The 27611-nt window shown below is 42.8% G+C and overlaps 1 protein-coding gene across 1 annotated transcript in view; it reads right to left on the minus strand.

The window, feature by feature from the left end:
* The window catches only part of LOC311222991 (intracellular hyaluronan-binding protein 4-like), a 34443-nt gene continuing 6832 nt past the window's right edge, over positions 1-27611 (minus strand). The window contains exons 2-8 of the mRNA XM_084307666.1: positions 25583-25727; positions 17037-17198; positions 16110-16181; positions 14819-14893; positions 8473-8644; positions 4200-4394; positions 1-784 (exon numbers count right to left, since the gene is read on the minus strand). Of these exons, the coding sequence (XP_084163792.1) occupies positions 719-784; positions 4200-4394; positions 8473-8644; positions 14819-14893; positions 16110-16181; positions 17037-17198; positions 25583-25727 (887 nt within the window). The 3' untranslated portion in view covers positions 1-718. The remainder of the gene's footprint in view (positions 785-4199; positions 4395-8472; positions 8645-14818; positions 14894-16109; positions 16182-17036; positions 17199-25582; positions 25728-27611) is intronic.

Here is a 27611-nt window from a genome sequence, read left to right on the forward strand (position 1 = left end):
TCAAAATTAAGCCCAAGGATAAATAAAACCCCACCTCTGGATCAGCACAACAGAATCAGTGCTCATCCCCTTAATCATCAGCACAACAGAATCAGTGCTCATCCCCTTAATCATCAGCACAACAACAGAATCAGTGCTCATCCCTTTAATCATCAGCACAACAGAATCAGTGCTCATCCCTTTAATCATCAGAACAGAATCAGTGCTCATCCCTTTCATCAGCAGAACAGAATCAGTGCTCATCCCTTTCATCAGCAGGAAAATGTAAACATTGTGGGAAAGACTGCAGGTGAATTCCCGACGCTGCAGGGACTGGTTCAACAAGCATCTTGTACTCAAACATATTTATATTACTGTACTAGATAGTCATTTAGCTGGTTTCAACAAATTCCACTCGTTTCATGAAGATGCAACTTATTTGAAGAAGTAAATAATATAAAAACGAGTGACACTGTCAAGTCAGTGTCTTGTTTCAAGATTTGTCTTCCTTGTTTAACGATTCCCTCTTGTAACTAAATCAACGGGACAAGTGAAACTTTTTGAAACCAAAGAAATTCCATCAGTACTATAAAATAATATGAAACTTAAATATCCTGCAATGAGCCCCGTCAGTCTGAACACCAGGTCTCATCTCCCTGCCATCAGTCAGGTCTCATCTCCCTGCAGTCAGTCTGAACACCAGGTCTCATCTCCCTGCAGTCAGTCTGAACACCAGGTCTCATCTCCCTGCAGTTAGAGCTGGGAAGTCGTCGGGGTCGTCAGGGTTCGGAGCCAGATAGTCAGCCTGGAGAGCCAATCAGGAGACAGAAACCCATGTGATTAGAGATGCAACAACACCACTACAACAAGTACGTCTGACCACGCATTGTGATTGGTCGAGAGCGTTCTAAGCCATGAGTATATTCATGATACACTCACGGTTAAATCACCATGAATATACCACTGCGCTGACTTTAGAACAGGGGTCTCAAACTTTGCGGCCCGCTGGATGATATTTTGCGGCCCCCTACTTGACATCAAAGTTTAGTGTTAGTGCGGCCCGCGCGCAACTGTTTGCCGCGTCGTTGTGCGAGTTGGATGTTTTATTTATTTTAGCACTTGTAGGCTACCATAGCGCAGGCTCATGGCAGCACCGTTACGTTAGTGACTTGGTTGAAACGTGATTCCGGAGTGATACCAAGTGGAAGGAAAATATATCCAGTGCGTATGGCAGGCATCCTCAAAATTCTCCGCTCATCTCCTCTGCAAGCACTGCTCCACTGTCTGTGTCTGTCTACTCTGGTCCAATCACATTCAGTGTCCCGTCAGCGTTTCTACCCCCCCCCCACCCACAGTCTGCGAATCAGAGCAGAGTAGGGCGGGTCTTCACGGAATGCGTGTTGTCTTTCAGCGGGTCCCAGTCAGAGCGAGTTGACAGCGCATCTACAGTAATCTAATCTGCAGGTACTGTAGCTAGTAACCTCGTTCCCAGTTTTATCCCCGTGAGATAAATGTAGCTAGTAGCCTAGTTTCGCCAGCAGGCAGTTAGTAGAAAAATGTGGCATGTTCAAAGAAAGTAAAAGAAAAGTAGACAGTGAAAATCGCTGCAATTCAAAGGTGCATGGACTGAAAAATATGCGTGCATCCTCCCAGCACCAAGAAACGGTGAAGAGTGGCAATTTGGAACGCCACTATGAAACAAGTTATTTTGATGCAGCCTTTCCTCAGAATTCAGTGCTAAGAACCACAAAAATAAATGGAATGAAATCATATCAAGCTGCAAGCAGAATTATTGTTAAATCTATGTCACAACGAAAAAAAGCAACAAAGTCCTCACTCAGTGGCATGGGTGTTGGCTAAACACAAGAAGCCATTCTCTGATTCATAAATAATAAAATAATGTATGACTGAAGTGATGGATACCATGTTTGAAGGCAAACGAAAGCAAATCCTCCTCAGATAGCACAGCAACCAGAATAACTGAAATACTGGCTGATGATTTGATTAAACAGCTTTGTGATAGAATAAAAAAAAAATGCAGTGCATTTCCATAGCTGTGGATGAGTCCACTGACACCACTGAGAATGCTCAGTTGCTGGTGTTTGTGAGGTTTTAATGAGTTTGTGAGAAGATTGGATCAGTTGTACCTTTTTTTTTATTTAATTTAATTTAATTTAAATTTACTTTTTTTGTGGAATATTTGATGCGGCCCAGCCTCACCCAGACTCTACCTCCAGCGGCCCCCAGGTAAATTGAGTTTGAGACCCCTGCTTTAGAATGTTGTAGAAAGTTCAACTGCCAACTGCCTGGTTGATAGCCTACTCCATTTGAAATTCCATAGCAAAAATACATCTTTAGGAAAAAAAATTCTACGCCAAGTTCACTGAAATCGATATAAAAGACCCTAGAATTGTCTGTATTCATCCTATATTTTCCCCCAGACGGTGCAACTTGCCATATAAAAGCAATAATACACAAGAACCAGTGGAATATCTGGAATATTGCCACTGTGATGCCTACGCCACTCAAGCTGTGCTCTCGTGGCTGCGGGCGCATCACAGCCGTGGCAATATTCCTGATATTCCACTGGTTCTCGTGTATTATTGCTTAATTATTCACCAACAATACTGGTTCCAAGTACTGAACTTTTATTTGAATTGTTTAATTTAACCTTTGTAACCCTGGTAATATTAACCCAGTGGTTATCCGGGTAATATTAAGTAAGTTGTTTTTCTTTGGTAATTATAAATATATGTTATTATTCTGTATTGTATTATAATTTACCTATGGGTAATATGTATAACATATTGCCTGTTATTTCGTGTATGGGTAATATGTAAAACTCCTGTCTATGCAAATGAACTGTGGCTTGGCCAATCGGGAGGAAGGTCAAGGTTGATGGGACTGGGTTAACCAGGTGTTTGATTGGGCTCAGTAGAGAGAATAGAACGGACATTGGTTAGAGTTGAAAGAACAAATGTTTGAAAGACCCACGTCTTCGAACAGTAGTCGGACGCAGTTGTACGTGTTCTGGTGTAGGGCGCACGGTAAACTTTGTACGTGACGTCACCGTCTGTATTATGTGATGTGAATGTCGGATAGGAGTTCACAGTTCATTGCTCCACGTCGGACTGTGTTGTGAGGCTAGCTGGCTAAACTAGCTGAACAGTAGCACGCCACGGACATCTAACCCAGCGACCCACGGAGCTACAGAAGAGCCCGGAGAACCAGATAGCGGTCTGTGCTACCAGGGTTCGTATTAAAAAGAAATATATATATAAAAAAAAAAAAGAGCTATAGATAACAATGTAGAGTAATCATTTAAAAAAGAATGCATCCACAGAGCTTTCAGAAAGGATTATTAATGAATGCATAATTTAAAAAGTATTTGCGGGTCCAAAATGTATGTTTTTATGTTCTGTATCCCCTCCCTACTTCCCATTTACCCACGTGGAATGATGCACCCCATTGGATAAATGACTGATGCTCTAGTCCGACATCTAGTGGCTGAATGTCATCTAGACTAGAGCACCTTTAACCAGGAGAAAAGAAAAAGTCTAAAGATGTACTTCACAAGATTTAATAGGGTTGACAGCAGGGTTCATTCATACAGGGGCAATATACAAATCTGTCAAAACATCTGTAGCCAGATGTGCCTCCAAGACCAAGTCATTAAGAATTACTTAAAATGCATCCAGTGAGACCAACTACCCAAGATTCAGATCATTTTGCAACAAGCAGAGGGAGCAGCAACTTCATTTTCTCAATTCAGTACAGGCTTTAGGGACAGATTGTAGGAATAAATGGGAGCGAAGACAATAACTTTTCTTAAGGAGGTAGATCCGTAGGTAAGATGGAAGCAACCCAAGAATAGCCTTATAAATAAAAACATGCCAATGGTTAAGTCAAGGCAGACCATCCAACCCAAGCAGACAAAGAGCAAGTGCTTTAAAATGTGTAATAAACCTCATGGTAGACAGTATATCCAGCGCATGTAGGAGCGAGTACCACTAGCAGAAAGCTAATGGGCTAACTTTCCACTAGCAACACCTATTGTTTTAATGAAGAACGTGAACAACGCTAAGAAACCCCTGCGGTAGATGAAGGGCAGAACAGAACCACCACCGGATGAAACAGACAATACTGTAGAAAACACTAAATCCAAAATGCCAAGGGATCCCTTTTAACATGCAAATATCCATTGTGGAGAAAATAAATACCTTTTCAGATCTAGTTTCAGACACCTTCTCTGGGCTACCAGTTGCCCCCCCTCGTCTTCCCCTGCCTCCACCTCCTCGGCCGGGCCGTCCCAGGCTGCCAAAGTTGATGTCCAGACGGGAAGTGATGTCGTTCACAGACCTGCGCAGCAAGTGGCCGTCCTCCTCCATGTCCTCCATAGTGTCCGACTTGGGCTTCTGTAGTCGGAGAGGAATGAGTTCACCTGATAAGTTGACATTTCACTTTAGTAGGACATGATTCGTTTGCAGCAGTCTACTTCCACCTAAGGTCAGCTAGCGACCACTACAGCAGTCCCTGTGAGTCTGCCGTCATCGCCACCATTTCTCTTTGATGTCAGGCTCTTCAAGTCACTTACATTCATTTTGAGGGACATATTTCTTAAAAAGGGACACACCAAGATTATGGGAAATGCGCTTACAGTCTTCTCCAGAGTCAGGCAAGAAGATAAGATACCAATATCCTCTGTGCGTTCAGTAGAAAGCTATCCGGCTGCAAGCTAACCTAGCACAGCACAAGTAAAATGGTAAATGGTGCATTTATATAGCAGTTTTATCCAAAGCGCTTTACATTTTTTGTTCCTCACATTGGAGGCGACCATGCAAGGTGCCAACCGGCACATCAGGAGCAATTAGGGGTTAGGTGTCTTGCTCAAGGACACTTCGACACGCTGCCTGGGAGGAGCGGGAATCGAACCCGGAACCTTCCGACTACCAGAAGACTGCTCTACCTCCTGATTGCATCAACTGAGCCAGTCACCCACAAGTGAAGTGGATACGGACCACTAGCCAGCTAGCTGTTGACTTAAAACACCTCTCCCTGAGTTTTAAGTCCACACGGAGACGAGTTTGGGTGTATCCGCCAAAGTATTTGATCGTATGCACGTTTTGTTTTCACGGAACCGCGTTCTGGGAGCCTGAATACGCCATTTTCTGAAAACGGGTCCCAGAGTGAACAAATCTGAAGACGAAGACGCCCCCCTTGCATTTCCGTCTTTACAAGCCAGTACACATCTTTCCTGAACCGATGACGCAATAGCCCACCTCTCCCTTAATTTAATCCGCATGCGCAAACCCAGCCAACAAAAAAGAACATCCGACAACATTGCTGCAGTTAGTCCCTTGTTCAACAACAATCTCAACATTTGTATTCTAGACATTTTCAACAAGTCAAAGGAAGACAAATATTAGCTAGCTTAACTAGCGTTAGCTCAAAAGCACAGAACCGGATGACACAAGTTGTTCCGCTAGTGATAACAACAATACTACTTCCGGTCGGGGAGTTTCAAAATAAAAGAGCGAAGTCTAAAACACAAGCTATTGAAAGAAGTTTATTTTGTACATTTGTGGGAGCGTTACAGCATTTTCAGTGGTTTCGTTTGGACGCACATATTTCTTGAGACGATTGTGTTTACGGAAAACTTTTTAAAAATTAGAACGAAAAGATCGGTTTAGTCTAGGGATGCCCCGATCACGTTTTTTGCCACCGATACCGATCGTCTATGAGCCATATCGGCCGATACCGATTGCTTTATAATTTTTTAAATAAAATATATATATTATACTTGTAGTTGTATTATCTGCGAGACATCGCCACCACGCAACAAGTCAAAATGCTCGCTATCTGCAAACAGCTCCACTGTCTGTGTGTATACTCTGCTTTGGTCAAATCACATTCAACATGCCCTCATCCACGCGCAGCCTATGCAACATTGTACCCCGGATGTATCTAGGTTCCCTAGATCAGGGGTTCTCAACCTTTCTGCTGCCAAGGCACCCCTGTGTTCAATCAAATATTCCAGGGCACCCCTACATACGATAAAGACTTTTCCGGTCCTGTCTTTTTTGCTACAATGATGACAAAAGTGCTTGCTTTCAAAATAATGTTTATTTAAGAAACCGGGAAACACATTTGTGTGTATATGCAGGCTATATAATGCATTATTAACAGGTGTTTCAGGTCTAAATGGCTTAGTACTGTTGACATTACACTGCTTGTAGTAGTAAATCAAATAGCATATTTCTTTAAATAAAATTACAGAAAAGTATCACTAAAGTGCTATCTGTTGCAGCTGCACACTTTTCCATAAAAATAGCATATTTGGATAAGTGTGACCATTTCTCAAAAACTGAAAATCATGTATTTTTTTTAAATACAGAAAAGGATCACTAAAGTGCTATCTGTTGCAGCTGAACTGTTCTCCATAAAAATAGCATATTTGGATAAGTTTGACCTTTTTTTAAATACAGAAAAGGATCACCAAGTTACCATTTCTCAAAAAATATAAATAAATACAGAAAATAAGCACTCGTTCACTCAGTGGACATTTCTAGCTCAATGTGAGGTCTGCTGCTGCTGGCTAATAATACGTTCAATACGTGGGGAGATCTTTGACAAAGCAACACGCATGTCATCCTCAAGGCTCAACTTGGCCCTACATTTTGTTTTCAGAGCTGTCATGGATGAAAAGCCAGCTTCACACAGATATGTGGTGCTGAATGGTATCAACACCTTAACTGCTGCATCATGAGATACTTGGTACTCAGCACCACACTCTGAAACTAGCTCTCCAGGTGGTATCAGATGAGATTTCAATGAGTTGTTCCAAGAGTTTGGATGGAGATGTGTCAGGAAGCTTTGTCTCAATGTTGTCTGTAAAGATTTTTTTTAATCCAGAGTAACTTGGTGATCCTTTTCGGTGTTTTATTAAATAATGATTTTCAGATTTTGAGAAATGGTCAAACTTATCCAAATATGGTATTTTCATGGAAAACAGTGCAGCTGCAACAGATAGCACTTTAGTGATACTTTTCTGTAATCCAAAAAGAATTAAATTTTCTTTTTTTTAAACTTCCCCTGTTGAGAATCGCTGCCCTAGATAGATGAAACTTCCCTTCTCAACCAACCCATTGATAACAACCCATATAATAGCCGTGTTTATGTTTGTTTTTGCTTGTGTTCTTGTATATAGTGTAATATAGTTATATTTAGTTCGTTAGTTAGTTTGTTAGTTAGTTTAAACATTAGGATAGTTGTTGCTTCGCTATCTGCTTGTGTAGTCCGGTTCTGTGTTTGTTCAGTTGGTGTCTGTAGATTGTTGGTGAACAACTAACTTTAGGTTAGTTTTAACGTTAGCTAGCAGCAGGGATGGACGCCGTTGTGCAAATGCAGGCAGCTACAGGCACTCGAGGAAGAGCTGCTGAATTTAATCGGCAGGAGAGAGAGAGCTCGTCAAAGCCGCATATCCCTCTGGCTGTGGTGCGGTCGTATAGGCACGAAAGTGCAGCTCGAACTGTTAACTTGTCCGTGTCCAGTCCTTTTCGATTAGCCCCACCGTTCATTGTAAACAATGATGCATGTAATTATATTAACGTTACTGTGTTGTTGTAGCTATGTTAATAAATTCTGAATGGCATTAACGTTAGCTGGCTGGCTACAACGAATTCTCACAAGCTGGCATCGTAAAATATCAACACAGCCATGGGTATACTGTTTTCTAAATTGTGGAGGCTTTTAATCATCAAGGTAAGAGGATTTAAAGGCGTATGCTATGGAAGTCCCCTGCGGCTCCACTTTGTTGAAATGTACATAACTAGGGCTATAGGATAACCACCGCTTAATTCACGATTTTTTATTGGTTTTGTCATGACAAACCAATTACATAATCCAACATATGTGTAAGAAACTAACATATTCCAGTTAACGGTATATTTTTTTAATGATTCGTTACGGCAAAATCAATACTTCCATTTGTATAAATTACGTTAACTCGAGGATAGTATTCCTGCCTGCGGGACCAATATTATTCTATGACAGCCTCGCCCCCATTCACTAACCAACCAATCAACGCAACGGTTGTTCAGATTAGATTTGGGTGAAAGGTACGCATGAGAGAGAAGTCAGCGAGTGAGAACTCCGCTGAGAATTGGATCATGTTTTCCGCGCATGTTTTCACGATCGGCGAAAATAAGCATTATCGGAATTCACCGATCTCATATTTATACTGAATATCGGCCGATACCGATCGCTGGCCGATCGATCGGGGCATCCCTAGTTTAGTCTCCGTGTGGATGTGGCCTTAAGCTAGGCAAGTGGTCCGTATCCACTTCAATACATTTGTGCATACCTTCAAAGTTAACTAGCTTGAAGAAATCTATTTTTTGCTTCCGTTTTCCCTCATCCATGTTTAAACAAGGTGCCGTTGCCTCTCACGGCCACAAGGTGTCAGTCTTCCATAGCTTTAAATACAGGCCTCACCTCCGGCTTCTTGGACTGATGGATGACCCTGGCTTTAGACGGCACCGCGCTCTCCGCCTTGCGGAGGTTAAACTCCGCCTTGGGACGATTCATCTCCTGCAAGGTCTTCCATTCATCAAAGGACATCTGCACGGCCACCCGAACCATCACCTCTCCGTCCACAGCAGACGCTCTGACACAAGATGGAGGATTCTTCACAATAGAGTACTTTTACTCACCATCCGATACAGAGTACTTTTACCAATCATCCGACACAGAGTACTTTTACTCATCGTCCGATACAGAGTACTTTTACCTATCGTCCGATATAGATATGAGTACCAATCCAATCCATTAAAGGTGACATGCATTATAAATGGATTTTTTCAGTGTCTAGCATTGTTATATTAGTAATAGGAGTTAGTATCAATGTGTGTGTCTCTAAATACCATATTGGCGGATTGCTCTCATTCAGGTGAGACCATTTCCTGCTCCACTTAATTAGGTCATTCTGATTTGACTCACAACGTGACGTCACGATGTGCTGGTGGAGTATTTTCATTGTAACCCGACACTTCTCCAAACGGGGTTTGACAGGCAGAGAACAGCGAGAGGGAGAGAGAGAGAGAGATAGAGAGAGCTTGACTGCGTGTGTGTCGGGGACGTAGGCATAGTGTAACCCGACACTTCTCCAAACGGGGTTTGACAGGCAGAGAACAGCGAGAGGGAGAGAGAGAGAGAGAGAGAGCTTGACTGCGTGTGTGTCGAGGACATCTCTCTCGCTCTCTCTCGTATGTATCACGCTGTCACTGAAAGTGCTTATGGGCGGAGCCCAGCCAATAACAGGCTGAAATCCTGAGGCTGGAAAATGATGTTTTTGAGTACTCTATTAGAAATATTATGATATTTTTTAAATAAACCTTACAGATGTCTTCCATAGACTCACAGGAATTGTGTAAAGTTGCCCAAATAGTGCTAGGAATAGCAATGCATGTCCCCTTTAATTTGACTGAACAATATAGACTCTGATCATTAGTTTAGAGTCATTGGGGAAAATTTAATAATATAAAGTCAATTATTCACCATACAAGTGCAACATCCTTCTGTGTCACAGGAATTCAGAAATAAGTCACTTTGTGTCACACAGCAAGTATCTTTTTTTTGCTTTTTCTGTTGCAATCAAAATGATTTGAATGATAGTCCAGGAGCCATGGGGTTGAACCTTTTGTCGGTTGCAATTTTTTTTGTGCAGTTTCTTGGAGCTTGGGGGTACCTCTTCAAAATACAAGAGGGTGCTCAGTGATATCCCTTGGGCATTTTCAGATATTAACCCCTTCATGCCCAAAAATGTCAAAATCACACAAATTTAGATTTATGAAATTGCATGCTGAATATAAATTTAATTAGGGATGCCCCGATCACGTTTTTTGCCACCGATACCTATCACTGATCGTCTTGAGCCATATCGGCCGATACCGATAGTTTTTTTTATGAAATATATATATTATATAATTAGACTTGTACTTGTAGTTGTATTATCTGCGAGACAACGCCACCACGCAACAAGTCAAAATGCTCGCTATCTGCAAACAGCTCCACTGTCTGTGTGTACTCGAGTAGCCTCCAGCTACGGCCAGGATTCTCCGGCACTGCAGCTGGACCCTATTGGTATAAATCACATTCAGCGTGCCCTCAGCTCGAATACTTATCGAATCAATGTTATAAGACATTGATATCAGGAGCCATCTGTAGCTACTGCTAGCCGGCTAGATAACGTTAAGACAACGCCTCAGTGAACTATTTAGTTTAGAGCTAACGTGAGCTAACGTGAGCTACCGAGTCAACGGAGGTAACTTATCATGCACTCTACTATTGCTGGAGCATTTGTTGATATCAGCAGCTATCAGTAGCTAGCCAGCTAGATAACGTTAGACAATGCCTCATGGAGTCACTGGGTCATTTAGTTTAAACAGTAACGTTAGCTCACGTCGCATGCACCAGACTATAGCAGACTGCGAGGCATAGCCTCTTGTTTACACAAGTGCAGGAGGGGCTGGGGAGGAGGAGGGGCCGTACGCTGCAGGCAGCTGTGTGTCTGAGAGATAAGTCTGCAGTGAGATCTCCGCTAAGAATTGGATCATGTTTTTTCGATCGGTTTTGACGATCGGCGAAAATAAAGCATTATCACCAATCACCAATCTCATATTTCTACTGAATATCGGCCGATACCCGGGGCATCCCAAAATTAAATGCATCAAATTACATACTCTAATGTTTTTTTTCATACAAGGGGTGATGTGAAATTAATATTAACATGTAAAATCTTCAGATATTAACCCCTTCATGCCCGAAAATGCCAAAATCACACAGAAATAGAGATGTATGATATTGCATGCTGAATATAAATTAAATGCATCAAATTACATTCCCTTAATGTTTTTTCATACAAGGGGTTATGTGAAATTAATATTAACATGTAACATTTTCAGATATTAACCGCTTCATGCTCGAAAATGCCCAAATCACACAAATAAGTTTAAAAAAAATTTAAAGTCGAAGCTTTTAAATCCCTGCTTAAGACTCATCTTTTCTCTCTCTCCTTCAACCTACCCTGATCTCACCTGGTCGGGGACTGACCTTTAGATTAATCCGTCTAGTTTAGTTAGGACGTTTATTTTCCCCCATGTCTGCTTTTTTGCAGCACCACAAACATGGGAACTCTCTAACTCTTCCCCCCCCTCCCCTCTATGTCCGCCCACTACAATCACACGAGCTGTCTAACGCCTGTCCCGTCTCCCTGTCCCCCTGTGAGTTGCTGTCCTGGAGTACTGACCGGAGTGTCGGACGTCCCGTGATGAAGGCCGGGAGGATGCGACCCTCTCTGCGTGCCCTCCTGTCTCCCTGTCTCCGGAGGTCTCGTAGTAGTGACCGGAGTGCTGGACGTCCCCCGATGATGTCTGGGAGGTTGCGACCCTCTCTGCGCCGCCCCCTATCTCCCTGTCTCCGGCTGTCTCTGAGCAATGACCGGAGTGTTGAATGTCCCGTGATTAAGACGGGGAGGACGCGACCCTCTTTGCGCCGCCCCTGTGCCTCAAATATATTCGCTATCAGCCCCATCTTCAATCTTTCAAAATGTTCAGTTGCTATTGCATGCACTCATCTGTGTTTCACTACACACTTGAGTGCATGCTTACCAACTGTTAGTCTGCAACACTACTATCACCGACATCTAAGAAGGGAGATCCCCCCTTGAATGGCCCTTCTAAGGTTTCTCTCCTCCACACTGCCTGTGGAGCATTTTTCCCTATTGTTAGGTTTTAGTGAGTTTTTCCTTACCTTCGCGTGGGGTATGTCTGAGAGTGCTTGCATTCTTTCATTTATTTGCATTTATTTTAAATTTGTTGGACCTTATGGTGTTCTTGTTCTGTTCTTGACTTATTGTTATGTTTTCTTCTTGACTTGTTTAAAGAAGACATGTACGGCCCATGGGGACATTAACGTGTGTTGTCGGGCCTTATAAATACATTTTGATTTGATTTGATTTGAAATAGAGATTTATGATATTGCATGCTGAATATAAATTGAATGCATCAAATTACATTCTCTAATGTTTTTTCATACAAGGGGTGATGTGAAATTAATATTAACCCTTTCAAGCCAGGCCTTTAAAACAACTTTTGTAGCAGTTATAAGCAGCGACACACACTTAAGTTTGCCTTGTGTTGGTCCATAACTAAATAAAACGAGTGCACACTCACTGGTGTGAAGGACAAATCTTGCAGATGCGTTACATACTGTATTAGGGTCTTGAACATCCTACCCTGAAACATGTACAGGACATTGTGCATGGCAATCCATGCACTTTACAGCAGGGTTTCCGTTGTCCGGTAATTACCGTTTTTTTACCGGGAAAATCTGTTGAAGTCCGACATATTTAAATCTCTCCGGTCATAATGTCCTGTGAAAATAATTCCCTCTAAGCACAACGGTCTTCATTAGATAAACCAATAGATACAAACATTGTGTATGACAAAATAAATATGTTGTTGTGAGTACTCGCACTATGTTTCAATATAATCCGTTTTATTCATTATAAACACAGACGTAAGGTGTCGACCGCGCTCAGAACGTCAAATTCTATCAACACTTTTTTTTAAGCTCCGGCCAAAATGCGTGGTGATGTGTTGACCAATTTCGGAGGGGGATCCCAATGATATATCAATAAAAACGTACCGTCAGTTCATGTCCAAGGGATATATGTTCACACGCACAGCAAGTATCACCAGTTCCTGGCATTTTTAACCAGTGGAGAAAAGAGATTTCCCTATCGTTTTTCTTATATGAATTATTCAACCTACGTTAATAAAAACATACCTGGTGATCAACTACAGTTTGCTGTGAACATTATATGTGTAGTGTTCTGATACAAGCAACTATTATTGGTGAAGCGATGTCGAGATTCATTTGGGGTGTGACGCTGCTGCAGCGCAACCTGTGGTTTTGCTGATGAGAATGGCGGGGCGGGAGCTTGATGCTGGATTAGCGTATCGCTGCGTTGGGAGGCGGAGATAGTCATTGGATTCGGCAAATCATGCAACGTTTAGATAGATTTCAGTGAACCCCACACGATAATGTTGCCGTCTCTCTCTCTCTCTAGTCAGTAGTGCCAAATCTCTCAGTTCTTCGCTTGATATAATGAATACAAATGTCCAATATAACGGAATTCGTTAGCTCATAAAAATGTGATTATAACAGACTGCTGTTTAATGTCGGGCCGACTGCCCACAGAAGGAAATTCGCCAATTTGATTTCAAGTCAGCAGCAGCATGCGAGTCTATCGACAGGACTTATTTTATTTGGAATATAATGTATACGCAAAAGTAGCCTAGTTTTAAGTTAAAATATTATAAATCTACATGCCTTGAGGATGTCATTCTTTATATAGCCTGCCTATCAATTGTTTTTAAGCTCAATAAACTCTGACCGGAATTTCTCCCATTTGTCCGGGAGATTGAAATCTTGCAGGACACTGAGACTGGCACCAATATTTTCTAACGGAAACCCTGCTTTAAAGTTTACAGCTGCACTTCTTCGAGGTACACAGGGCCTCACTCTTGCAGCCACACCGGATCATCTTCAGGATGTAGTCTGGGACAAGTTTTACATTTTCTGGTAGGTGGATTGGGATCAGTGCCCTGTTACAGGTGTCCTTCTTCCATCCAAATTCCTCTGGGTTCATTGCAGGTGGCAGATTCTTAATGAGATTTTGCCAGAGGTACGCTTGGAAGTGGGCCCTCTTCACATTTTCAATGAACGCTTCCTTTGTTGGAGGTAGAGCAGCGAGATTTGGTGAAGACCTCGAAGAAGTGCAGCTGTAAAGTGCATGGTTTGCCATGCACAATGTCCTGTACATGTTTCAGGGTAGGATGTTCAAGACCCTAATACAGTATGTAACGCATCTGCAAGATTTGTTCTTCACACCAGTCAGTGTGCACTTGTTTTATTTAGTTATGGACCAACACAAGGCAAACTTAAGTGTGTGTCGCTGCTTATAACTGCTACAAAAGTTGTTTTACAGGCCTGGCTTGAAAGGGTTAATATTAATTTCACATCACCCCTTGTATGAAAAAACATTAAGAGAATGTAATTTGATGCATTTAATTTATATTCAGCATGCAATATCATACATCTCTTTCTGTGTGATTTTGGCATTTTCGGGCATGAAGGGGTTAATATCTGAAGATTTACATGTTAATATTAATTTCACATCATCCCTTGTATGAAAAAAACATTAGAGAATGTAATTTGATGCATTTAATTTATATTCAGCATGCAATATCATAAATCGCTATTTTTGTGTGATTTTGGCATTTTCGGGCATGAAGGGGTTAATATCTGAAAATGCCCAAGGGATATCACTGAGCACCCTCTTGTATTTTTAAGAGGTACCCACAAGCTCCAAGAAACTGCAAAAAAATATTGCAACCGACAAAACAAGGTTCACCTATAAATCAGGCCTTGGCTCCCGGACTATGAGGTGAACAGACTGAAAACGTCATCTTATTAGATAAACAGATTCTGTATACATTTGTTTTGAAGATGTTGATACGTTTTCCATTGGGGACATCATTTGCAGTTGGAAAAAGGTAATAAAATCGCAATATTATATTACAGTATTTGACTAGTATCGTGATAATATGGTATTGTGGGTTCTCTGGTGATTCCTACTAATAATTCACCCTAATAGATGTACCTCACTTTTCAGTCTTTGTGAAGAAGACATCTGGTCCCCACAAGTGTAAGTGTAAGTACCCATCCACACACACATAAAGACAGGGGACAGATGGGGAGGACGGTCGTTACTCACGACTCATCTCCCTCCACGGGTGGTTGTGTGTCGTCCGGTTTGACTGCAGACTCTTGCGTCAGGTCCATCCCATCCCTTCGGAGACAAGGCAGACAATGGACAAACAAAATATGACCTTCCGGTAGGGATGGGTACCGAATTCGGTACTTTTGAGGTACCGAACCGAAACACGTCGGTACTACCGAGTATCGATTCAAGTGAGATACAGAAAAAAAAAATTTTAACTTTTTTCTTTTCATGTCAACGTTCACACGCACAATATATGCTTACCTAGGATTTTACTTGATTCAACAACAAAGCAGTCGGAGCAATGGCAAGCCGAAAACGGTCGAAATTGTAGTTATTTGAAGTTTGGATTATTTTTTTCACGACTGAGGTAGGTAAATAAAAAAATGTTGAGACTAAAGTACAGAAAAAAGGTACCGTTGGGTACCGGTATCGATACAAATGTGAAAGGTACCCATCCCTACCTTCCGGTACGAGTTCTAAGAGGAATGTCCCATGTTGTAGTCGGAACAGGTTTGAGGGAAGAAGGATGGTGTCTCTGCTTGCTCTCTTAAAAGAGGAACTACGTCCAACTTAAGGGTTCATACATGTTATTCCTCTGGTCTGAGACGGTCCAAAGATATTAGTGAATATGAACAGCAATCCCTGATCCCAAGACTAGAGCGCAAAACACAAACTTGTGATGTCAGATATAAAGTTTGAAGTCTCTCCAACTAGTCCTCCAGTGGTTATATCTAAAGATTAAGTCTAACCAGTCCTTCAGTGGTTATATCTAAAGATTAAGTCTAACCAGTCCTTCAGTGGTTATATCTAAAGATTAAGTCTAACCAGTCCTTCAGTGGTTGTTATATAGATTAACTCCAACCAGTCCTTCAGTGGTTATATATATAAAGATTAACTCTAACCAGTCCTCCAGTGGTTATATATATAGATTAACTCTAACCAGTCCTCCAGTGGTTATATATAAAGATGAACTCTAACCAGTCCTCCAGTGGTTATATATAAAGATGAACTCTAACCAGTCCTCCAGTGATTATATATAAAGATGAACTCTAACCAGTCCTCCAGTGATTATATATAAAGATGAACTCTAACCAGTCCTCCAGTGATTATATATAAAGATGAACTCTAACCAGTCCTCCAGTGATTATATATAAAGATGAACTCTAACCAGTCCTCCAGTGATTATATATATAAAGATTAACTCTAACCAGTCCTCCAGTGATTATATATAAAGATGAACTCTAACCAGTCCTCCAGTGGTTATATATAAAGCTGGACTCACCCCACGGTGTCCCGAACAGACCCCCAGTTGCAGGGGCCTCTGCCTCCTCTCTTCTCTTCAGGAGAGATGCCTCTGCAATCAACAAGACAAAAGCCAATAAACACTCAATATGCCATTCTGAGAACAATGACATATCCAGGGATGACATCTACTCAGTTTTTCTGGCTTTGGAACAGAGACTCCCGTTTTCCTGCTAGTCCTCATTTATGTTCCAGCAATTTGTCCTTTGTCCTAAAGGTCACAGGATGAACCCCAGGATTTCAATGGGACTAAAGATGGCCGTCCACGGCCTACAGATCCACAACATATGCAGTGCAGCACCGTCAATGACCATGTGTGCGGAACAGATTGAAGCTAGCTACCAGAAACCTAGAGCATGTACATTACCACTCCAGTCCAGTCCGTTTCCAGAACCCAAAAGCTTCAACAGAGGACTTGCACAGAATGTTTGTGTAGCAGTCACTCTTCCAACATGGCTGCCTGTAACCATTGGTAACCAAGAAAATGGCACATTTCTGCACAGTGTTGGAGAAGGTACAACAAGATCCAGTAAGACACAAAATGATTACATTTACAGTCAATATATTTTAAAGAGGATCACAACTCACTTCTTCAGTAGTTTCCTACCAGGTGCACAGTCCAGATATGCTCTTAAGAGTTACATAAATAACCGTAGTGTTAGAACACTGAGGAAGGCTTATAGCTGAAACACGACACATTTTCAAATTAGGCCGGCAGACAGCATTAGTGTGCCACTAAATAATTAACTTTGAACATGACGCGATCAGGTCGAAATGTTGTCTCAAATCATTGGTCTAGCAACGCTGTGCGTGTGCCGACTTCAAACAACTAGAATCGTTATCCTCGATAACCCGAACCAGAGAAAAAGGTGGATGTTTGTTATGCAAGAACTTTGGGGGAAATTACGATCCACTGTGACGTTCATATTCTCTCTTTCCCCTCAGCTTGAAGGTGTCCGTGCTCTGGAAGTACCCTCCTCTTCCTCCTCCTCCTCCTCTTCCTCCTCCCCCTCGCCCAGCTCCGACTCCCCCGCGACCTCTGGGCTCAGAGTCTGCATTGTAGGCTGGTCTGTGGACAAAACGAGGAGGGAATTCATTGATTAGATCTGTGGGTTTTTAGGCTCAGTCGTTTTATGGCGATTCTTTCATGCCAAGTGAAGAATAACTTGTAAGTCGCTTTGGATAAAAGCATCAGCTAAATGACTGAATGTAAATAAGATAAGGAGAAAAATAACAACTTGCAACTTCACCTTTAAAAAAGTGCATGAACTGGATTGATTGAAAACTTTATTAACAGATTGCAGAATGGGTACAATACAGTACGGCTCAATACAAACAATTGTTAAGGGGATGCAGACCAGAAAAAGACTTTCGTCTTGTTTACATCAGGGTCCCCCATTTTCAATTAATCAAGACATTTATGACACTGTACAGATATACAGTACTGTTTCATCAAGACATTTATGACAAATATACAGTACTGTTTAAGAGAAAGATCTTAAAAAATATATATATACATTCGAAGGGGAAGAAACTGTACATTGGAAGGGGTTGGGTGGGTGGGAGGGGGGGGCGTTTGGACATTTACCGGGGCCAGTTTCTAATTGCAGCCACCCGTAGGTGCTCTTCGAGAGCGGTTTTGAAGGAGGGTAGGGATTCACATTATTTTACGGCTGTGGGTAGGGCGTTCCACATTGTTGTGGCATAATTGCTAAACGTGTTTAGTCCCTTGTTTGAGCTGAATCTGGGTGGAAACGACTACCAAGGAAGAAAAATCCAGATACTCTTACAGATGGATACTCCTTAAAAACATGTATACAGGTAAAACCAACATGTTTTGACAACATAACTACCGAGTTAGTCTTCCGTTTGTTCATGTTAACTACTGAGTTAGTCTTCTACTCACTCCAAACAAACTGCTGTTGCTGGTGATGTAAAACGCATCACTTCCTGTTGCTGCTGGTGATGTAAAACGCATCACTTCCTGTGTGCCGCATGACTTTGCTGGGAATGTCCTACCAGACACTAGTCAAGAACAGCAAATGTAAAAGCGTTCATGAACTGGTTATAAGTAGAATCACTATGGCGTTATCAGTTGGCAATAATGTGGGGCAAATAGACATTTATATTGAAAATGGTCAAGATTACCACTTTCAATGTTTCCTTTTGCGTTTCCATATCTTCTTTTTTTTATCCACTTTTTCTCCTCCTGTTTTTCTGTGTTTCCCCCTCCCCTCCCCTTCCTGGTCGTTGCTCGCATGTGCCCCCCACTGGTCGGTCTAGGGAGCCCTGAAGTCTATCAGATGCTTCCTCCGAGACATAGGAGACAGTCAGCAGCATCTTTTCACCTGCCAGCACGGACTCTCATTGGCGAGGTGGGAGGTCACACTACCCTCGCCATCTCCCTCCCTCTCTGTGCAGGCGCCCTGACCGACCTATAGGAGTTGCTGTTTACAACGACCAGAATACCACCCCACTTCCCTCCCGCTGACTCTGCCAATTGAGCCAGTATGATGGCCGGCCAAGCCGGAGGCAACGCTGACAGCCGGATTCGATACCAGTGTCTCTCGCGTTGGTGACAAGCGCTTAGTCCGCTGCACCACCCAGCCGCCCCCAGTTTCCATATCTTCTTGTGTGGAACGAACTGTCTGCAGCAGCAGCCGCCACATAAAAACATAGTAAATAAAGAAGATTTGGATCAGAGTAGTGGACAGGGAAGAGCCAGTGCACATTATGACTTAAGCTTTGTGTTATATAGGAGTTTGTGTTATATGTTGCATCTACACTAGAAGGCTTTGTGTTATATGTTGCATCTACAATAGAAGGCTTTGTGTTGCATCTACACTAGAAGGCTTTGTGTTGCATGTTGCATCTACACTAGAAGGCTTTGTGTTGCATGTTGCATCTACACTAGAAGGCTTTGTGTTATATGTTGCATCTACACTAGAAGGCTTTGTGTTGCATGTTGCATCTACACTAGAAGGCTTTGTGTTATATGTTGCATCTACACTAGAAGGCTTTGTGTTATATGTTGCATCTACACTAGAAGGCTTTGTGTTATATGTTGCATCTACACTAGAAGGCTTTGTGTTATATGTTGCATCTACACTAGAAGGCTTTGTGTTATATGTTGCATCTACACTAGAAGGCTTTGTGTTATATGTTGCATCTACACTAGAAGGCTTTGTGTTATATGTTGCATCTACACTAGAAGGCTTTGTGTTATATGTTGCATCTACACTAGAAGGCTTTGTGTTATATGTTGCATCTACAATAGAAGGCTTTGTGTTGCATCTACACTAGAAGGCTTTGTGTTGCATGTTGCATCTACGTTAGAAGGCTTTGCGTTATATGTTGCGTCTACACTAGGCTTATTTGATTATTTTATTACTGCCCATTTTAAAACTGAATCAAACCATAAACAGAGAGGCCTATTGGGATGTTAGATCCTAACGTGAAAAACTGATTTGCCTTACCTTGCTGCCATCTTTTTTATGCTAGTTTTATATGTATATAAATCCTTTCGGCCATGGAATTTGGTGGATCATATTCATATGTACTGTTGGACTGTGGTAATTCCATGTACGAATAATTAAATAAATGATGATGATGATATGTCTAACCAATTATGTTTTGTCTGCACTTTATGCTCATTTTATGCCTGTTTTTACTGCTGTGAAGCACTTTGAGCTGCAATTTCTGTATGAAAGGTGCTATACTAATAGTTTTCCCCCTCCTTTTTTTCCCGATTTTTCTCCCATCCCACTGTTAGTCGTTATGCCAATTCCCAACCCCCTTCCTGGTTGTTGCGCACCCCCCCCTACTGTTGGTCCGGGAGGCCGGAGACTGTCACATGTTTTCCTCCGACACATGTGCAGCCAGCCGGCAGCCAGCCTGGCAGTGTGGACTCTCACTGGGAGAGTAACGTGTGGAAGCCGGAAGGTCACACTACCTCCCTCCAGATCCTTCCCTCGCTGAGCAGGCGCCCCGACCGAACTGTGGGAGTCGCTGTCCACAACGCCCAGGACCCACCCACCAGCTTTCCCACCCCTAACACTGCCAATTGTGTTAGTGTGAGCAACCAGCCAAGCTGGTAGCAACGCCGAGAGCTGGGCTCGAACCCAGCGTTGGTGGCGAGCGCCTTGCCCACTACACCACCTAGCCGCCCTCTATACAAATAGTTATTATGTTGCATCTATATTAGAAGGCTTTGTGCTATATATTGTATCTACAATAGGAAGGCGTATGCGTTATATGTTGCATCTACAGTAGGAATGCTTTGTTTTATGTTGTATCTACAGTAGGAAGGAGTACTGTATGTTATATGTTGCATTTACAGTAGGAAGGAGTACTGTATGTGTTATATGTTGCATTTACAGTAGGAATGAGTACCGTATGTTATATGTTGTAGCTACAGTAAGAAGGAGTACTGTATGTTATATGTTGCATCTACAGTAGGAAGGAGTACTGTGTGTGTTATATGTTGCATCTACAGTAGGAAGGAGTACTGTATGTGTTATATGTTGCATCTACAGTAAGAAGGAGTACTGTATGTTATATGTTGCATCTACAGTAGGAAGGAGTACTGTGTGTGTTATATGTTGCATCTACAGTAGGAAGGAGTACTGTATGTGTTATATGTTGCATCTACAGTAGGAAGGAGTACTGTATGTTATATGTTGTAGCTACAGTAGGAAGGAGTACTGTGTGTTATATGTTGCATCTACAGTAGGAAGGAGTACTGTGTGTTATATGTTGTAGCTACAGTAAGAAGGAGTACTGTATGTGTTATATGTTGTAGCTACAGTAAGAAGGAGTACTGTATGTTATATGTTGTAGCTACAGTAAGAAGGAGTACTGTATGTTATATGTTGCATCTACAGTAGGAAGGAGTACTGTGTGTTATTATATGTTGTAGCTACAGTAAGAAGGAGTACTGTATGTGTTATATGTTGTAGCTACAGTAAGAAGGAGTACTGTATGTGTTATATGTTGCATCTACAGTAGGAAGTAGTGCTGGACGATTCTTGCTAAAATGTGAATAATGATTTTTCTCCCCAAGAATTAAGATCATGATTCTCTCACACGATTCTTATTTTTTCAATAAAACATTTATTGCACTCTCTTAACTCATTCATGGCGGGCGCCCAAGTGGCGAACCATGTAACGCGTCGCGGCACGGCCGACCCGGGTTCGATTCCCGGACCCGGCGTCATTTGCCGAATGTCTTCCCCCCCACTCTGTCTCCCGTTCTTCCTCTCTCTCTCTCTACTGGACTGCCCAGTAGTAAAAAGCGATAAACTCAAAAAAAATAAATCTTAAAAAAAAAATAAAAATCATTCATGGCCAACCACGACTATAGTCAGGTTATCTCGCCATGCGTTGAGCGCCAAAACCCGAGTATAGTTGGCTTTTCGATCGTTTATAGTTTTCTTTTATTCGATTTTTTTTATTCATTACCGTCTCACGGACCTCGGTGTATCATTGGGGCTAATTTTTTTTTTTTTATCTACTTTTTTCTCCCATTTTCTATTTTTCTCCCATCCCAATTTCGTGTTTTAACCAATTCTACCCTCGCCTGTCTCGAACGTTGTTAGGCCATGCCTCCCACTGATCGGCTGCAATGTGGACGAAGCCTTGCATCACGTGTCCCCTCCGCCTAAATATTAAAGGCAACCAACTTGTGTCTAGCCATGCCCCCGCGGCGACGCGGCAGCATTATGTAGCAGTAATCCCCCCTTTTTTAACATCGAGAACTAGCTCAACTGGCAGCGCTGCCTTGCTGTGGATTCTGCGGTCCGTTGGTGACAAGTTCGATTCCCTTCATTTTTTTTTTTTTTTTTTTTTTTAACATGCATTCTTTCGCCGATTAAGTTTAGGCATGTTAACTTTAAGCATTGTTTCGGAGTTGGTTAAGGTTAAGCATTGTTTCGGAGTTGGTTAAGGTTAGAAGGGTTAAGTTTAGGCGCTGTTAAGGAGATGGTTAAGGTTAGAGTTTGTCTTAGAGAATGGCAATATTCTTTCGGAGTTGGTTATGGTTAAGGTTAGGCATTGTTTCGGAGTTGGTTAAGGTTAGAAGGGTTAAGTTTAGGCGCTGTTAAGGAGCTGGTTAAGGTTAGAGTTTGTCTTAGAGAATGGCAATAGACAGCCTATTTCCGCGCTGCAGCGCGAGGCAATAGACAGCCTATTTCCGCGCTGCAGCTCTCTCGCGCTGCCGCGGTCACATGGGCGTAGTGGCCAATCAGAGAAACGCTAAACACAAGTTGGTTGCCTAAAATATTCACGCGTCCCCTCCGGTACACGAGGAAGCAGCTGTCGCATCTTTTCACCTGCACAGCGCGATCTCTCAGTGGCGAGGAGTAGCACGTGGGAAGCAGTCACTTCCTGATTCTGCTGTGCAGGAGCACCAACCGACCTGTAGGAGTCGCTGTCCACAACGTCTGATCCCCACCCACCAGCTTCCCACCCCTAACACTGCCAATTGTGTTAGTATGAACGACCAGCCAAGCTGGTAGCATTGCAGAGAGCTGGGCTCGAACCCAGCATCTCCTGCATTAGTGGCGAGCACCTTGCCCACTGCGCCACTTAGCCGCCCATTGGGACTCATTCTGAGACGCAGAGAGTGCAATGCCGGCCGAATCCTGCTAGGTGGCAGTATCGCCCACCCTTTGAAACCTTATCTCACACTGTGTTACATTATATATGGTCGGGCGGAGAATTTAGACCAAGCCAAGTTAATCGCTTCATCCGAGCACTTTGAAACGCGTTCAGCACACTGCATGCATATTGTGCCAGTTCATGTCAGGGACCCGATGGACATCAATACTGGAAATCGCGATCAGACAATTGGAATATTCTTCTTGGGATACCTCCTAGTAAAGGTAAGGACTATATGACATCAATCCTACTTTGATCCAACAATGATTTCACATTGATCGCAACGATCAACTTATGTAGTATTTTTTTAAATGCCGTTGCCGACGATCAGAGCATCAAAAAACGACCCCCCCTGCCTTTGATGCATTCATGATGAAACATAATACCTATTATATACCTTTGATTTGTAAATAGTAACGTGTCCAGGTGAGCAACGCGAACGCCTTTAGCTAAATTCACATAGCGCTCCCTAACACAGCTTCCAGGAATTAGCCAGGATCAGTCTGAAACTATACAATATTCACTACGGGATAACATGCAAACGTATACATGAATAAATTAACTATTTTTTACATGTTGGACGAGATAGTGACTGTCAAATGAGCCATAGTATTGTCTCCATAGCTATAATATAGAATATAGATATAGCTCTGCAAACATCGTGACGCACAGTGAAAATCCCTATCTTTTAAAGCGTGGCCCATTGACTACAAGGATGGATAAAACTAGGGATGCCCCGATCGATCGGCCACCGATCGTTATCGGCCGATAATCAGTATAAATATGCGATCGGGGAATTCCGATAATTAGTCATATTTGCAGATCGCGGAAACTGATCAAGTGGATATCTCACTCGCTTGTCTCAGACGCACAGGACCTGCAAACTGCTCCTCCTCCCTAGCCCCGCCCGTACCCGTGTAGAGTTTGTAAACACAGAGGAGGCGGACCTCCTCTGCTGAGTCTAGATAGTGCATTCGACCTGAGCTAACGTTAGCTACCTAGCTATCGTTACTGTTTAAACAAAATTACCCAGTCAACTATTCACTTTTAGTAGGCATTGTCTAACGGTATTTAGCCGGCTAGCTACTGATAGCTCCGGATATCAACAAATGCCCCAGAAGTCTAGTGGTCCATGTTGATATCTCCGTTAGCTTGCGTTAGCTGACGTTAGTTCACCGTTCAAAACGAAATGTCCGATTGAACTAAATAGTTGTCTTAACGTCATCTAGCCGGCTAGCAGTAGCTACAGATAGCTCCTGATATCAATGTCTTATAACATCTAGTCGGCCAGCTACCGATAGCTCCTGACATCAACAAACGCTCCACAAAGTCTAGTAGAGACGTGTATGCTACCTGTTAGCTCACGTTAGCGCAAGTTAGTTCACCGTTCAAAACGAAATGTCCCATTGAACTAAATAATTCACTGAGGCGTTGTATTAACGTTATATATCCGGCTAGCAGTAGCTACAGATAGCTCCTGATATCAATGTCTTATAACACTGATTCGATGCGTATTCGAGCTGAGGGCTTGCTGAGCAGTTAAGTAACGTTATGCCAATAGGGTCCAGGTGCAGCGCCGGAGAATCCTGGCCGTAGCTCTGCTCGAGGCTACTCGAGTATAGGTCCAGGTGCAGCTCCGGAGAATCCTGGCCGTAGCTGGAGGCTACTAGAGTACACACAGACAGTGGAGCTTGTTGCGTGGTGGCGATGTCTCGCAGATAATACAAGTACAAGTCTAATTATATAATATATATATTTTATAAAAGAAAAAAAAACTTTTTATATAAAATAATTTTTAATTTCTTTTTAATCAAAAACGATCGGTATCGGCCGATATGGCTCACGACGATCGGTGATCGGTATCGGTGGCAAAAAACGTGATCGGGGCATCCCTAGATAAAACGGCTGGCGCTGAAAGTGTTAAACAGACAACATAACATATGAAAGTGCTCGACTTAAACATAACATAATGAAAGTGCTTGACTTAAACTTAAAAGTCTCTTGTAACATACAAAATAACTAGTCTTTTCCTCTTATTTTAGAACACGTTCGGCGTACACCAGGCCAGTGTGCGGGACGCGCGTGCATTGCAGCACTTTGCTCTCGTCAGCTCAGGGATGCATTTTTCGCCGATCATCCAATACACTGTTCAAAAGTTGAATTTGCCGCCTTTCGATCGCCACGACAATCAACCAATTGCGTGCTTCGGATCTTGAGTTACAAGACGATATATCCGGCGAGCGTAATTTTACAAGCGTTCCGTCAAACCACTTCTGGTTCTGACCGGACCTGAACTGACCAATCACTGCTGATGGAGAAAATTATTGATCACCGTTGTAGCCAACGAACGTCCGCTCCGAAAGAGATCCCACACGGGCGGGCGAGAGTGGGGGAAGGTGGACGAAGAAGACCTTTGTCCCGACTCTAGCGTCAGAATGTTATGAAGTGGACGGCCATTTTGCATAATCACGCACGCTGTATTTTTACCGGTAGGCTACATACATTACAAAAACCTTTCTACAAAACAAATTTTCTGTGGGATTTTTATAAACTTTGGACTGTATGACTATAAGACTTCAGGCTATGGAACTGTTGTTTTCCAGCTCCTACCCCTCACCTGGAACCCAAAAACTGAAATCTGGCGACAAGTCAACACAAATCAGAATCGTCGTCATTTAGAAATGAGAGATAGATGTATGAATAGAGATCGTTTTTCTTTACGATTAATCGTGCAGCCCTAGTAGGAATGAGTATGTGTTTATATGTTGCATCTACAGCCTCTATCAAGACACCTACATGGGACCAGAGAACTCCTGAGAGTGGTCTTCCCGCTTGGCCCTGCGCTCCCCGGGGGCGGCTCTCCTCGAGCTCCTCTCAGCCTCCAGGGCTCCTCCTCTGCCATCGGTGACCCCTGGCCCGATGTGGGCCTGGGGCTTATGGCCTGAGGATGAGATTAAAGAGTTTTATTTTGTCACATACATACACGAGACATGCAGTGAAATGTAGGTGGCTATGCCTGCCTCGATTGGGCAAAAATACAAATCATAAAATAGACATGATAAAAAAAGTAATACGAATAAAATACAATGCTAAGCTTAAGAAATAATGAGTAATATATACAAATATACAGTTCGGACTATTGCAAAAAAAGTAGTAGTTTCTTTTTTTAAAGTGACGTTTTTTGTAGTGCGTTTGTATGTGGGGTGTGTGAGAGAGTAAGTGAGGATGTGTAGTGTGTGTGTGTGTGTTCATGTGCGCTTGTGTGTGGAGACTGGAGAGATCAGTGTTCAGTGTTCCGATGGCCTGGGGTAAGAAGCCGAGTCTGAGGGGCGAATTCACAAAGGGATTGCGCAGCTTTTTCTGACACTATGCCTGTGCAAATAGCTCTGAAACACAGTTTGCTAGTCACAAAGCAAGTGCAAAGGGTGAAATACAGTGGTAACTGCGTTGCCATCAGCATTGCGTCTCGGTGCGTCTGTGCTATTTTAAATGAGGTAATATGGGCGGAACGTTTTCCCTTTCTATGCAAATGAGCCTCATCGCAAAAACACTCCAATTCACAAAGATCGGCACTAATTGCCATGCGCAGTTAAAGCGACGCTATTTACGTCTTCAGAGATTTGATGGTAACTAAGTAAGCACATTTATAAAGGGGCGTCATTGCCAGCGTCTCAGGTGATCATGGCAGCAGTAATTGTTGCCAGGCGAAGGCATCGTAATGCCAGGCGAAGGCATCGTAAAATGCCAGGCGAAGGCATCGTAATGCCAGGCGAAGGCATCGTAATGCCAGGCGAAGGCATCGTAATGCCAGGCGAAGGCATCGTAATGCCAGGCGAAGGCATCGTAATGCCAGGCGAAGGCATCGTAATGCCAGGCGTGCTCGTGAAAGAATATTTCGAATGAGAATATCACTTTTTGATTCAAGCGAGACCGAAATCATCCAGAGACACAGGTTGCCAGCTCAAGCAATTATTGATCTACCAACAGCACGGTGGTGTAGTGGTTAACACTGTCGCCTCACAGCAATAAGGTCCAGGGTTCGATTCCCAATAAGGACCAGGTTTCCGCGTTGCCAGTTACCCAGGTGGGGTATCTCCCAGGCCTTTGTGTGGAGTTTGCATGTTCTCCCCGTGCCCGCAAGCGTTTCCCCCCCCCCCCCCTGCACAAACATGCACAACAACAGATCGCTAACGCCGTTTGCCCCGACGAAGACGGGCAGGAGCACTTGGATTGGTCCCCGGGGCGCGGCCCACATTGACGTCCTATCTGCTCCCGGCTGCCCTTGGGGGGGGGGGGGGGGGGGGGGGAGGACGACGGGATGGGTCAAGTGCAGAGACTCAATCGCATCAGTGACCAAGAAATTGCATGCGTGTGTTCCTGTGTGTGTGCCGCCCATCGCATGCGTGTGTCATTTGCATGCCAAATAAAGACTTTAAGTCCTGCATTATATTATATCTACTTGATGAAACCCAGAGATCCCATGCAATCTTAATTATTTAAATAGTTATTTAACGTTGTCGGCTTCCCCAATGTTGTCGGCGCCATTGATCGATTGATTTTCTAATGATTTAGATTATGCATCATGCTGCAATTTTTATTTGTGTTATGCATTGCTCTTGCTGCTTGTTTTATTATGTAAAACACTTTGAACTGCAATCCTTGTATGAAAGGTGCTATATAAATAAAGTGTATTATTATTGACTGCACTCACCTTCCAATCGTACCACCAAGCGAAAACGAACATGTTTTTAGAAATAGGAAGCAAACATATTCAATCAACACCCAGATGTGCGACGCCAGTAATATAACGAATGTGGTTGGGAAA

This window comes from Notolepis coatsorum (genome assembly GCF_963971535.1).
Source record: "Notolepis coatsorum genome assembly, chromosome: 2".
Lineage (NCBI taxonomy): Eukaryota > Metazoa > Chordata > Actinopteri > Aulopiformes > Paralepididae > Notolepis > Notolepis coatsorum.